General features: G+C 35.9%; 1 protein-coding gene across 1 annotated transcript in view; it reads right to left on the bottom strand.

Moving 5' to 3' along the window:
- LOC123549763 (alpha-1-macroglobulin-like) overlaps positions 1 to 15,293 on the bottom strand; it is a 644,650-nt gene that overhangs the window by 41,597 nt on the left and 587,760 nt on the right. The window contains exons 32-34 of the mRNA XM_053546604.1: positions 12,402 to 12,503; positions 5,050 to 5,230; positions 118 to 357 (exon numbers count right to left, since the gene is read on the bottom strand). Coding sequence (XP_053402579.1) covers positions 118 to 357; positions 5,050 to 5,230; positions 12,402 to 12,503 — 523 coding nt within the window. The remainder of the gene's footprint in view (positions 1 to 117; positions 358 to 5,049; positions 5,231 to 12,401; positions 12,504 to 15,293) is intronic.

The following is a 15,293-nucleotide window of genomic DNA, read 5'->3' as shown; positions in this document are numbered from 1 at the left end:
GAGGATCAACTATGGAATCATGGAAAACTTCTGTCATGTGAGAATGTTGTTGGTACCACTGATTCAAACTAAACACTGTATCTAATTAGTAAACTGAGACTGATTCAAGATAATTACCATCCTGTGGCATGCCCTTTCTGAATGTGGGTCGATATGGTTTCCTTGAGCACAATTTTCTACCATCAGTTGCACAAGCTACCTTGCAACACTGCATATTATTATACATGTAGCGAGATCCACCAGAGTTACAGTCTTTATCCTCCACACATTTTTTTTGCTCTCCTGATGAAGGCATATACATGCATTCGCCTTCAGGTGGGCTCAAGTCTGGCTCCTCAGTATCCATATCATCTTTTTCTGTTTAAAACAAGAAGCTGTTAGTACTTTAAAAATAAACAATGTATTGGTTAAACACTAGTGACAACAAAATACAGGAGTACATATGCCATTCTTTTTTTTTTTTACAAATTTCTTCTTTCAGCAAAACACTTAACCTGAAATTCTAAGTAAACAAAATGTTCCATAAGGCCTTGTTTTGCTCACCTAATCTAGTTTTTATCCTAGATAACACACCATCTAATAATGACACAGATTTCATTAAAACAAACATTCTGACCAAGTTTCATGCAGATCAGATAAACCATTTACCATGTTTTTTAATGATTTAACCCAGAAGCATAGTTTTTTATCAAAGTCACTCAGTTACAAATTAAAGTTAGATTTTAAATTTTATACTGACAAATATTTTGACAAAGTTTAATGATGATCAGGTACAAGAAGTGGTTTCTGTTCTAACATTATGTTTCCTGCTATCTTTTGTACAGACTGACCTAGTTCTTGACCCTAAATCATTCAAGTTTCAAGTCTCGCCTATAATTCCTAGAGACAAACATTTTGACAAAGTTTATAAAGACAAAATGTGGCCTCCAGAGTGTCCCCAGCTAAACAACATTGGGAGAGGACATTCAATAACGATGCTACAGACTAAGTCCAAGTCGTTCATGTGAAGTGGGTTTGTTTGTTTTTGGTTTAATACTGTTTTTCAGCAGTATTTCAGTTTTGTAACAGCAGGCAGAAAACCTAACCTGTCCAGTGTTCCTGGATTTTGTGCCAGTACAAACCTGATCTCCAAAAGTAATTGCCAACTTCCCTACATTAACCAGAGGTGGAGGATGAAAGATTTCAGACACAATGTTTTTTATCAAATCGTAAGGGAGAACATACACCTCACCTGAGGATCGAACTCACAACCCTCAATCCATAGATCTGTGCACTCCCTATTAAGCTGAGCAGGAGGGCCAAACAGGTTGGTAGAAAGTATTTCTATTTTAGCTCTAGCAGCCCCTAACTTTGGTTAACTGCTCCAATCAAAAACATTTGGGAGAGGATGTTATAATGATGCTACAGACCAAGTCTGATGAAGATTTGGCCGGCATTTTTTCTCTGTCTTTAGCTCTGGCAGCCTCAAAAGGCCAAGCTGTACCATTTCAGTAAAACTTGATAGAGGGTCATGCCAGGGTTGGTGTAATTGTGACTATTAGTTTCAGAGGAGAAGTTTAAGTACAAATGTTGATGCAGTGCACTAGACTATCCACCTATAACGATTCCACCAAAATTGAAGGCAAAAATGTAAAGAAATACTTCATCATATTAGATGGTAGTTATTCTGAAGGAAATATATCAACAAATGTTGAATTGGAGCTATGATTGGAATATCCAAGCGTGCAAGAAAAGAAAATGACAAAAATAACCGACAATATTTTACTGCTGTTCTACAACTGACAAGAACAATTTCCTATTTTTTGACTCTAAGTAAGACTTTGATGTTTAAACTAGGAATCTAGGTTAAATCAAGATAAGTCATCACATTATGGGAAACATTTGTGCCAAGTACTATTAAAATCTGTTAATGGATGGCATGGAGCTATGGACCCAACATGAAACAGATTCTTTACTTCACTTACCCATGACCACTTAACTGTGACTAAAATTTACCACTGTGTCAATGGTGTAGAAGTTATCCATGACATACCATTTCATTATTGACAACATTTGTGCCAAGTTATATCAAAGTCCTATAATTAGTGGTTGAATGGACAGAAAACAAGAGCTGTGGCAGGAGACAGCGCTCAACTATTTTGATGCTGGATAGTGAAACTGGGCACATCTAAGGAAACTGGAGCTGTCTCTGGAGTGTTTAATAACTCGAATTGTGGATGAAGATACTGCACAATAGCTTGAGTCTCTGTCAAAAATATAATAAGTAATAAAAGAGGTAAAGATAAAGTGTATCAAAATACTATATAAGTGTTACAGAGATAAGGCCAGAGTTCTTTGATTTTTCGTTACTCAGACCCGCCGACCCTATTTTCCGTCATTTTCGAAAAAAACAAAAAATTGAAATTTCAAAAATTTCAAAATTATTTTCGGGCGACGATCGATGTTTTGCTGCATTCTGACGACGGCGCCAACTTCGATATTCGTCAGCGCATTATCCGTCAGTGTCATATAGGCGCAATTTCCGCTCAAATGGAAGCGTCTCTTGTACGTAAACAAAAACTTGTGTGAAATTTAAGATTGTCTTTGAATGATTTATGCGCGATGGAAAAGCGGAATATTTGGTTTGTAATCTAGTATATAGACAATAAAACAATGAAAAACAAGTTCTGTAAAGGCCAAAAAGATGAAAGCTAGAAAAAACTTAGCGAAATGGTTACGGTCAGTATCGGTGTCTCAAAATGTTAGAAAAACATAGATTTACCCGACGTAAATAACAACAGCAACATTGAATGTGAATTTGACATGCCTTTGGCAGTTATATATTACATGGGGATGAGGTATAGGAGCAACAAAGTGCTGCCAAACAAAGGAGTCATCCGTTTCAGATTTTGGGTTGTTTTTTTTACCAGGAGGGAAAAGGGCTTAGGCCTGTGATTTGGAGCAAAAATAGCTCAGTGTTTGGGCAAAGGGGAATAAAAAACCTGATGTAAAGTCAGTTTTTGGGGAAAACTGCATAATTTAAAAGATATTTTCTGAGGGAAGGACCCTATTATGAAGGGGATAAAACCCTGTGATATGCTTATGAAGACATATATATATATATTACAAGTTGCCTGATTGGAGGTATATATCTATATATTCCATTGCATACAAATCCCCTTCAGGGACCTATCTAGCTACTTATGCTTTCAGTCATTTTCTGGCCATTGAATATAAAATAAAGAGTGGCCCGACTTTGAATCACTTGCCCCTAACCACTGTGGGATCGAGCCCCACTCAGGTCATCATGCGAAAAAAATATCCAGCTGGCTGACGGAAGGTAGGCCGTTCTACCCAGATGCCCATTCTCTTGCCTGAGATGATGCCAGTAGGAGTACCTGGGGTCTTCCTGCACCATTTAAGTCTGGAAAGTCACCATATGACCTATAAAATTGTGTCAGTGTGACTTATAACACAACAAATAAATATTAAAATGTATTAAATAAAGATCTTGGTCAGAATAGTTTGTGAATTAAAAACAAGAGCGCCGCCAAGCGGGGCAATATACGCCCGAAGGCTTACATCATAGGATGGGAGCAAAATTTTAAGAACTTGACTGTTGTAGCCCCAAAGGACTGGAAGAACAAAAGGAAAACTTCAAAAAACAAATCTAAGTCCACAAAAAAAATATTCAAAGTCTACAAAAAATTCCTTATCAGGTACAGGTATGTAAAAATACACCTTAAAATTGGAGGTACCATCCATGTTGTACCACAGAAAAGTGGTCTCGGTTTTTCCCTACGGCCAATAATAAAAAAGTTTCAAAATAAGCTATTTATAGTAACATAAAAGGGAAGTAATTCAAAAAAAAAATTATTGTAAGTACAAAAAAGAGATCTGCCAAATAAAAACAAGAGCACTGCAATGCAGAGCAATATACACAAAGCAAAGTCATATATGACCTTTGACCCTTAAGTGTGACCTTGACCTTGAAGCGAGTCATCCGGAACATGCGCTCTGCACATCGTTACAATGTGGTGAACATTTCTGCCAAGTTTCTTTGAAATCCTTCTGGCAGTTCAAGAGTTACAGAGCGGACACGAAACAAACTGACATGACTTTTGACCCCCAAGTGTCACCTTGACCTTCAAGCAAGTCATCCGGAACATGCGCTCTGCACGTCGTCTTGGTGTGGTGAACATTTGTGTCAAGTTTCTTTGAAATCCTTCAAGGGGTTCAAGAGTTACAGAGCGGACACGAAACAAAGTGATATGACCTTTGACTCCTAAGTGTGACCTTGACCTTGAAGCGAGACATCCAAAACATGCGCTCTGCACATTGTCTCAGTGTGGTGAACATTTGTGTAAAGTTTCCTTGAAATCCTTCACGGGGTTCAAGAGTTACAGAGCGGACACGAAATTGCTAACGGACATACGGACAGATGGACGGACGGACGGACGGACGGACGGACACCAGCGTCATAACATAATACGTCCCTTCGGGCGTATAATAAAAGTATGCACATGCTAAAAATGAAACCAGCCGATCAGACCATTGAAAATTGAAAATGACAGATGGTTTGCTATTCAATCATCAATTTAATACTCGCCGGAGATGTTATGACCAAGGGCAAATAGTACCCATGCCCAAAGAGTGATTTTGTTAAAGCTTTTGAAATCATCAATTTTATGTTCAAGATAATAAAAAAGTTAAACACAGAATGGAAATTTTCATTGTATTATAGGTTAAATGTGTATTAAAGTAGTGTTAAAATCCTTTCAGGCAACATATTTGAAGTGATCACTTATCGTCTGTTGTTTTAGTAAATTTTACTGCCTTCCCCCCCGTCAACATTTTTCTGCCCAAAATCCGAGTAACAAAAAATAATAAAACTCTGGCCTAAGGAGAAAAAAGAGAAAGTGTAAAAAAAAATTTAACCAGGGTGGGGACGCTGAAAGATACCGAAGCCGGAGAGAGTAGGATAGCTCTCCATATACTTTGTATAGTCGAGCTAAAATTTATATGTTGATCTTTGACCTTAAATGTTTGTATAGAATAAAGACTACATACCTTGCAATAGTTCCTGGAGTTTCTGTAAGAGTTCAATACTTGTGGCATCTGGAGTCCCTCCATTAGCTCTTGCCAGAGCATATGCAGCAATAGCAAGTTGATAAGGCTGTCTTGTTTGAATCAATTCATTCTTGTGACTTCGTAGCCAATCACTTGCTCCTTTTATCATTAGATCTGCCTCCTTCAAAAAGTAAGTAGTCAAGCCTATGATTTTTTGCAGGATTCAGGCTTTTCACAACAACCATAATTTTGCCTACATACATGCTGATAAAAGAAGAGGTCCAGGTGACAATAGGTCATTCATCTTTACAGGAAAAGCAGACAAAGAGACACACTTAGAAACTAGTTGTGGCTGGTATCATTTTTATCTTTATAATGTTGACAAACCTCTGAAAAGTCATGTTACCTTTTCTGTAAAATTAGGGTCATTGACCTTAAAGCGCTCACCTGTGTACAAGGCTTCAAGTGTGTTTGTATAAGTACAGAATGTAAGCCTATATTATATACATGTCAGACACATTTTTGAACCTAGGGCAATGATTTGAATAATTACGGTAGAAATTACAAATCTGATATCACACCTCAAATATCAAGGCTCTAGCTATTATTGGTTTTTCAAAGTTTCTTAGGTAAAAGCCTATGGTATGTACATGTCAGACACAGGTGCATGGCCATTTTTTTACCTTAGGGCAATAACTTGGACAAGAGAGTCAAACCCTTAACTATCACATGCCAATTATCTAAGCTCTAGAGAAAAGGACTTTTTAAGTCTGATAGCTGAAAACCTACTTCTAACCAAAAAGACCCATTTGTGCAATGAACCGTAACCATTTGAACAACTTTGAAAGAGGGCTACCCAGAGATTATTTGTGTAAAGTTTCATCAAAATCCATTAGGAGAAATTGTTGATGAAAAGTGACCTGGCCCTCTGGTGGCCATGTTTTTATACGAATCAGAAAAATTTGTACAATCTTGGCAGAGGGTCACACAAGAACCATCTGTGTAAGACTATTCTAAAATCTGGACAGCAGTTTCACACAAGAAGATTTTTAAAGTTTTCACTATAATGTGCATGTAGTGAAAAGTGACCACGCCCTCTGGCGGCCATGTTTTTGACAATCGGTATATTTCAACAATCTTGGTAAAGGGTCAAACAATACCATTTGTTTAAAATTATTCTAAAATCGGGCCAGCAGTTTTACACAAGAAGATTTTTTTAAATTCCACTATATACATATAGGGAAAAGGGACCACGCCCCCTGGTGGCCATGTTTTTTGACCAATTATTTTAATTTGAACATTCTTGGTAGTGTCACACAAGGACCATTTGTGTAAAATTATTCTAAAATGGGGCCAGCAGTTCCACACAAGAAGATTTTTGAAGTTTCCACTATATACATATAGGGAAAAGTGACCACGCCCTCTGGCGGCCATGTTTTTTGACAAATCAAAATAATCTGGACAATCTTGGTAGAGGGTCACACAAAGACCATTTGTGTAAAATAACTATAAAATCGGGCCTGGGCAGTTTCAGAGAAGAAGATCTTTTTAATTTCCACAATATACATATAGGGAAAAGCGACCATGCCCTCTGGCGGCCATGTTTTTTGACAAATTAAAATAATTAAAGTATTCTAAAATTGGGCCAGCAGTTTCAGAGAAGAAGACTTTATTTTAATTTCCACTATGTACATATAGGGAAAAGTGACCATGCCCCCTGGCGCCCATTTTTTTGACAAATCGGTATAATTTGAAAAATCTTGGTAGAGGGTCACGTAAGGACCATCTGTGTGAAAATATTTCAAAATCAGACCATCAGTTTAGGAGGAGATGTCACTTGAAGATTTTTCTATTTTTAGCTCTGGCAGCCCCTATGTGCAACCAAGCAGAACCGTTTGAACAATTTTGGTAGAGGACCATCTAAGGAACATCCATGCCAAGCTTCATCAAAATCCATTCAGTGGCTTTGGAGGAGATGTCCTTTAAACACAATTGTTGACAGACAGACGCATGCATGGACACAGTGTGATCACAATAGCTCACCATGCGCATTGCTAGGTGAGCTAAAAATTGGACCAACAGTAAAAATGTCATTAAGATTTTGAAGATTGCCTAGAGTTGGTGGACTCTGTGCAGCCAAATTGAATGTTTTTTACACCTCATAGGCAAATCAATGTTACGTTTCATCAATTTCAACAGGATTTGGAGGAGATAGCTTAAAGAAAATATTAATAGAAGGATGACAGACAGGACAGATAGATGGACAACAAATGATGCTGTGATGTAGTGTTAGAAGGTAAGATACACAAATGTAACTCATCAATGATGTTGTTTCTTTGACATTTCTATATTTTACAGGGTAATTTCTTGATATTTCTGTATTTATAGGAGTCATTTGTTGACATTTCTATATTTATAGGGGTCATTTGTTGACATTTCTATATTTAGAGGGGTCATTTCTTGACATTTCTGGAGTCATTTCTTGACATTTCTATATTTATAGGGGTCATTTCTTGACATTTTTGTATTTAGAGGTGTCAGTTTTTAACATTTCTGTATTTAGAGGAGTCATTTCTTGACACTGACATTTCTGTATTTAGAGGAGTCATTTCTTGACATTTCTATATTTAGAGGAGTCATTTCTTGCATTTCTGTATTTAGAGGAGTCATTTCTTAACATTTCTATATTTACGGGAGTCATTTCTTGACATTTCTGTATTTAGAGGAGTCATTTCTTAACATCTCTATATCTAGAGGGGTCATTTCTTGACATTTCTATATTTAGAGGAGTCATTTGTTGACATTTCTATATTTATATGGGTTATTTGTTGACATTTCTATATTTAGAGGGGTCATTTCTTGACATTTCTATATTTAGAGGAGTCATTTGTTGACATTTCTATATATAGAGGAGTCATTTCTTGACCTTTCTGTATTTAGAGGAGTCATTTCTTGACCTTTCTGTATTTAGAGGAGTCATTTCTTGACAGTTCTGTATTTAGAGGAGTCATTTCTTAACATTTCTGTATTTAGAGGAGTCATTTCTTGACATTTCTATATTTAGAGGAGTCATTTCTTGCATTTCTGTATTTAGAGGAGTCATTTCTTAACATTTCTATATTTACAGGAGTCATTTCTTGACATTTCTGTATTTAGAGGAGTCATTTCTTAACATCTCTATATCTAGAGGGGTCATTTCTTGACATTTCTATATTTAGAGGAGTCATTTCTTGACATTTCTATATTTATATGGGTTATTTGTTGACATTTCTATATTTATATGGGTTATTTGTTGACATTTCTATATTTAGAGGGGTCATTTCTTGACATTTCTATATTTAGAGGAGTCATTTCTTGACCTTTCTGTATTTAGAGGAGTCATTTCTTGACATTTCTGTATTTAGAGGAGTCATTTCTTGACATTTCTATATTTAGAGGAGTCATTTCTTGCATTTCTGTATTTAGAGGAGTCATTTCTTGACATTTCTATATTTAGAGGAGTCATTTCTTGCATTTCTGTATATAGAGGAGTCATTTCTTGACATTTCTGTATTTAGAGGAGTCATTTCTTGACATTTCTGTATTCAGAGGAGTCATTTCTTAACATTTCTGTATTTAGTGACACTTTATATTTATATGGGTCTTCTCTTAACATTTCTTTATATAATGTATATCATTTGAAATACAACAAACAGGATAAATTGTTAGAACTATTACTGCCACTGTCTTACAACATATGATATAATACTTTTAAATTATAAGCAAAATTCTGAAAATACATCAATTTTCAATAAGCATTACATTAATATGGAGTAAGCAATTATGAAATAATAATAAGAGAAATTGACATTGCCATCCCTTATCAAAGCAAATGTTTTATATAACAGATGGCCAAGATGTGGAAATATGTTGATATAATGAATTAGTATTATTATGCCTAATAGTTGATACAAAAAGAGTGTTATCAAGAACTAGCAGAATAATAAATTTCAGGTGATAAAATTTATCTCTGACAGTCCTTGTAGTTGCATACCTGTCAAGTCTCACACATTGAGCGTGAGAATCACGCATTCAGGACAGAAATCACGCTCTCACGCCCTGGTTTCAATTTCTCACGCTAGTGCGCAAATTTAGATAAAAAATATCTTCAACAATTATTTTCAACTCGATCAACACTCAAGTTCCCACTAATAACGAGAAAAAAAAATACTGTGACGTCACCCGCTCCATCTGTCTTTGCCTAGTGTATTACGCAAGATTGCAGTGTTAACGGTCTGCATGATGATGCAGCTTCACGTGACCATATATAAATATGTCTAAAAATAGCAATATCAGCTACAAACATTGCTATTTTTACACATATTATTAAGGGGAATCCTAGCCCGTGTTTACACATTTCGGTCATAAACACTGGAGCTGGCTGTAAAAAAAGTTTTAAAGCCTTTTGAAATGTTCGTGCTAAAACTGGTCTCGGAAAAAATTTTCATTTTAAATTGTGTTTTAGTTGTAGATTTTAATATTTTGTTTTCGGCAAAACTTCATAGAGTATTAGAGATGAACCGATTGATAGATGTTAGGACGGAAGGCGGGAATTTATAAAGTTGTTTACAACACGATATCGGCGGGTAATATATTTCTTGTCAATGTCTTTTTTGGTCATTTTTTCACAAAAATCAACGAGAATGCACCGTTAGCATATGGGGGGGCTTTGCCCCCCAGACCTCCCACCAGGGGCAACCGCCCCTTGGAACCCCTTCTCACGCTTAGACTCATGAAACCCTTGACAGCTCTGTAGTTGTGTTAACCACCTTTTGTGCAACTATCAATCAGTGAGTTACACTACCTGTGATGGATTTTGAAAGAACTTAAGCCAGGTGACCGTTGATCGGAGGTGCAGCCAGTATATGTATTTTTCAAACTTCTGACCAGTTTAGCCTTTAGGCCCATTTCTTTTTCGGTTTTCTATTATTATCTTACCAGGATACATTGACGTGCATTTGCCTTCGCAATACGAATGGTCTTCTTAGCAATCGTAAACTCCGGCATTTTTTTTTTTTTACAACAAAAATTGTTACAGACAATTTAATAGTATTTTGATGAAAGAAATAAAAAAAAAATCACAAATATAATGTACTAATTAGATATCGAGTATTATCTTTAACCGAGATCGAACTGTGAACAACAAAATTGACACGAGGTGACGCGAACGGGAGGTGGCTGCTGAATAAAGTGATGAAATAGAGGAAAATCCATTTGGGGTGTCATAAAATGACCGCTGAACTGAGGTGGCCGCTGATCGGAGGTGACCGCTAGTACAGGTTAGACTGTAGTATCATAATAAATGTAACATTCAATATTTCTTTCTTCAAAACACAATTAGATTTATGTAAAATTTCTTTCATTGAAAAAACGAGCCATGTTAGACATGGCTAATCCCCCCGCCGGGCATATTATAATTGAAGGCTAAAGTTCCTGGCAAGTTAGTGTCTGAAAGTATTAATTTTGGGGAAAGCTTTGAAGAACCATTTAGTTGTGGTCCGCATCAGGGGTTTTAAAGATGTGGAAGAAAGAATAAGTCAGTGGTGAGGTGGTTTACTGCTAAATTTTATTAAATTTTCATGAACAGTATAGCTATGATGTTTTTCTATATGGCTACAAGAGTGCCAGAATGTCACAATATACGCCCGTCACAGCAAATTTTGTTTACTGTAGCAGCTGTATTTGCAAATGGAATTTTAATTTTGTGGTTGTTTAGTAATCATTGTAAGTCTTTTGTTTTTCTAAGTCCACAAAAAACTCCTTACCAGGTAGAGATACCTTAAAATACACCTAAAATTGGAAAGTAACATCAGAAAAGTGGTCTTGTTTTTTCCCTACGGTCAATTATAAAAATGTTACAATATAAGTTATTTATAGTAACAACTAAGGGAAGTTAATCTTAAAAAAAAAAAAAAAATTTTAAGTCTACATAAAAATCTTTACCAGGTAGAGATTGGTCAAAATACACCTCAAAATTGGATGTAGCGTGCATGTTGTACCCAGGTAGAGATTGGTCAAAATACACCTCAAAATTGGATGTAGCGTGCATGTTGTACTACAGAAAAGTGGTCTCGATTTTTCCCTACGACTAGTAATGAAAAAATTACAATAAAAGCTATTTAAAGTAACAACAAAGGGAAGTAATTCTAAAGAAGGGAACTGCGCATGACACTTCGTCTCATGATGGTGTATAATTGTGCCAAGTTACATCAAAATCCATCCATGCATGAAGAAGAAATGCTACGGACAAAGTCATTCTTGTATCTGACCTTTGGCCTCTAAGTGTGACCTTGACCTTAGACCTAGGGACCTGATCTTGCGCATGACACTCCGTCTCGTGGTGGTGAACATTTGTGCCAAGTTATATCAAAATCCCTCAATGCATGAAGAAGAAATGCTCCAGACAAGGTTTTCATTCTTGTATCCTTTGACCTCTAAGTGTGACCTTGACCTTAGACCTAGGGACCTGGTTCTTGCGCATGACACTCTGCCTCGTCGTGGTGAACATTTGTGCCAAGACATATCAAAATCCCTCCATGCATGAAGAAGATATGCTCCGGACAAATTTTTTTAAGAAAATATGATAAAGGGGAATAACTCAAAAAATTGGCAAGGTAGAGTTATTGTTCTTGCACATTGCACTTCCTCCCAATGTGTTCTATCAGTGTATGAAGTTTGAAGAAAATCCCTCCAGTATTTTTGGAGTTATGCTCCGGACAATTTTTTTTAAGAAAATAAGATAAAGGGGAATAACTCAAAAAATAGGCAAGGTAGAGTTATTGTTCTTGCACATTGCACTTCCTCCCAATGTGTTCTATCAGTGTATGAAGTTTGAAGAAAATCCCTCCAGTATTTTTGGAGTTATGCTCCGGACAAATTTTTTTAAGAAAATAAGATAAAGGGGAATAACTCAAAAAATAGGTGAGGTAGAGTTATTGTTCTTGCACATTGCACTTCCTCCCAATGTGTTCTATCAGTGTATGAAGTTTGAAGAAAATCCCTCCAATACTTTTGGAGTTATGCTCCGGACAAAGATCGTTGCGGACGGACGCACGGACGGGGAGCATTTCTAATATCCCCTTCGCCTTTGGCGGGGGGATAAATAAAGCACTTTTATCTGCTATGGAATATGAAGGTAATCTTAATTAGGTTTTTAGCCTAGACAATTTTTGCACAAGAGTAGTTTCCCTAAATTGTTAAAGGCTGAACACTACTAAATCCGGCTGTTCTTTATTTCATATAAAATCCACTTACTTTGTAACGGTTTTTCGAGAGGTAATAAACTGTGCACTTTACAGGGGCAACAAACTCACCGTAACTGAATCATCAAATCCTGCTTTTAAAGCTGCTTGTTTGTAGTCCATTACCGCCATTAACACAAATGCTACAAATCCAAATCTAGATCCAGAGTCTCCCTGTAATAAAAAACGTCATTACCAAAATAGGATTTAAGTCATAGTAATAATACAAGAAATTGGCCTGCATAGTACTGTCAACCTAGAAATGAATTTGCATGTTTTTAAGTTAGTGAAATTCACAAGAACAGTATATTCTATAAACTTGCATACTTGCAATACCTTCACTATTGTAATTTTATCACAAATCACCATTCCTTTTAATGATAATATGTAAATCAAGAAAATACAAACTTATATTACTTTAGTTGGCCTACAAATATGTGAGACTGTAAACAGATTGCTGGAAACTATGGATAACTCAACCATTTTCTCCATCTTTTACTGTATTACAATTGAGACCAAAAAAAATTAAGTGCCAATCAACTGAAAAATGTGAAACTTAAACATCCCAAACTTTACAGAGTAATACTGCCTTAAAATTCTCATTCTAGGTACACAGCATTATTCTGCCTTCAATCTGTCTTCAGTTCTACGTTAACAGTGTAATACTGCCTTAAATCCTTCTCATTTCTAGGTTAACAGTGTAATATTGCCTTAAATCCTTCTCATTTCTAGGTTAACAGTGTAATACTGCCTTAAACCCTTCTCATTTCTAGGTTAACAGGTGTAATATTGCCTTAAATCCTTCTCATTTCTAGGTTAACAGTGTAATACTGCCTTAAACCCTTCTCATTTCTAGGTTAACAGTGTAATACTGCCTTAAATCCTTCTCATTTCTAGGTTAACAGTGTAATACTGCCTTAAACCCTTCTCATTTCTAGGTTAACAGTGTAATACTGCCTTAAACCCTTCTCATTTCTAGGTTAACAGTGTAATACTGCCTTAAATCCTTCTCATTTCTAGGTTAACAGTGTAATACTGCCTTAAACCCTTCTCATTTCTAGGTTAACAGTGTAATACTGCCTTAAATCCATCTCATTTCTAAGTTAACAGTGTAATACTGCCTTAAATCCTTCTCATTTCTAGGTTAACAGTGTAATACTGCCTTAAATCCTTCTCATTTCTAGGTTAACAGTGTAATACTGCCTTAAACCCTTCTCATTTCTAGGTTAACAGTGTAATACTGCCTTAAACCCTTCATTTCTTTGTCTATAGTATAATACTGCCTTAAACCCCTTTTCATTTCTAGATTTACAGTTTAATTCTATCTTAAATCCTTCCTCATTTCTGGGTTTACAATGTTATACTGCCTTAAATCCTTCTCATTTCTAGGTTTATGGTATATCAATGTATCTGTCTTAATTCTTAGGTTTACAGTACAATACTGCCTTAAATCCTTCTAAATTTAGTTTATACTAATCTATTTTAGCTTGTGATGAAAGTTTAACCACTCTAGACCCTGCTTCCTGGATAAATCTGGTGTCACATGAGATTTCATGGTCGTGACCCCAGTGGGGCTCGAACCCATGACCCTCGGGTTGAGCAGCCGACATCTTAACCACTAGACCACAGCTCCTTCTACATTTATAGGTTTACATTATAATACTGCATTAAATCCATCTTAATTCTTAAGTTTACAGTTTGATAATAGGTTTACAGTGTAAAACTGCCTTAAATATGTCTTCACTGCATTAAATCCATCTTAATTCTTAAGTTTACAGTTTGATAATAGGTTTACAGTGTAAAACTGCCTTAAATATGTCTTCACTGCATTAAATCCATCTTCATTCTTAGGTTTACAGTATAACACTGTTTTAAATCCTTTAATTCTATGTTTACAGTATTGAACTGCCTTAAACCCTTCTTCATTTCTAAGTTAAATGTAAAATATTGCCTTAAACACCTTTTCATTTCTAGATTTACAGAGTAACACTGTCTCAAATCCTTCCTCATTTCTAGGTTTACAGTGTAGTACTGCCTTAAACCCTTCTTTATGTCTAGGTTAACAGAATAATACTGCCTTAAACATCTTTTCATTTCTAGGTTTACAGTATACAGTATAATGCTGCGTTAAATCCTTTCTCATTTCTCGGATTACAGAATAAGAGGCTTGAATCCTTCATAAGTAATCAAAGTATATTTTCTCAATCCTTTATTCAAAATTAAAGCAAACTATAAAAAAAAGAAACTACAGATTGTTTTTCAGGAAAAACATGTAACGAAAAACATGTCTCCCACAACTTACCACAAAGAAATTGTAAAATGCCACAAAATAAGAGCCATAACTCCAGGGAAAATTATTAAACCATACCATTCCAATGATATACACAACAAGGCTTAGCAGTGGTAACTTCTGGAAGGAATTCCAAACCAGCAGTAAAGGAGTAGTAAGACAGATATCAAAGAATTTGACAAATCAAGGGTCATGACTCTGCTGAAAATCATTACATCAGAACATGACACTGATATGCACAACTAGGCTTCACACTTATCACATGGAGGTTTGGTGTATACAGCAAATAATGTAAACAATGTAAAATATGAAACAAGAGGGACCCTGGATCGCTCATCTGAGTAATATGAGCCACATGTTTCAAATGGCAAACTGATGCTAAAATATTAAAAAGGTAGGTCAGTAGGTTACATTCATGGTAACTGAAAGTCAGTTTTAAGATTGGTGTGCAAAACTGTACATGTCATCTAAATTTCAAGGCTGTATCTTAAAAAACAAGAAAGTAGGTCAGTAGGTCAAGGTCACAGTCAAGTGATCCCTAATCGCTTCGGGTCATCAGGTAATTATAATTAAACAGTCTAGGAAATATGATCTGATAACTATATAACTCGTAATTAAAACAAGTGACCCCTAGGGCCGGGCTTCTTTTCACCCCAGGGGCATAATTTGAACAA

Source organism: Mercenaria mercenaria, chromosome 6 (assembly GCF_021730395.1).
Source record: "Mercenaria mercenaria strain notata chromosome 6, MADL_Memer_1, whole genome shotgun sequence".
Lineage (NCBI taxonomy): Eukaryota > Metazoa > Mollusca > Bivalvia > Venerida > Veneridae > Mercenaria > Mercenaria mercenaria.
Note: the sequence above shows the minus strand (reverse complement) of the source record. Positions and strands in the feature narration are given on the sequence as shown.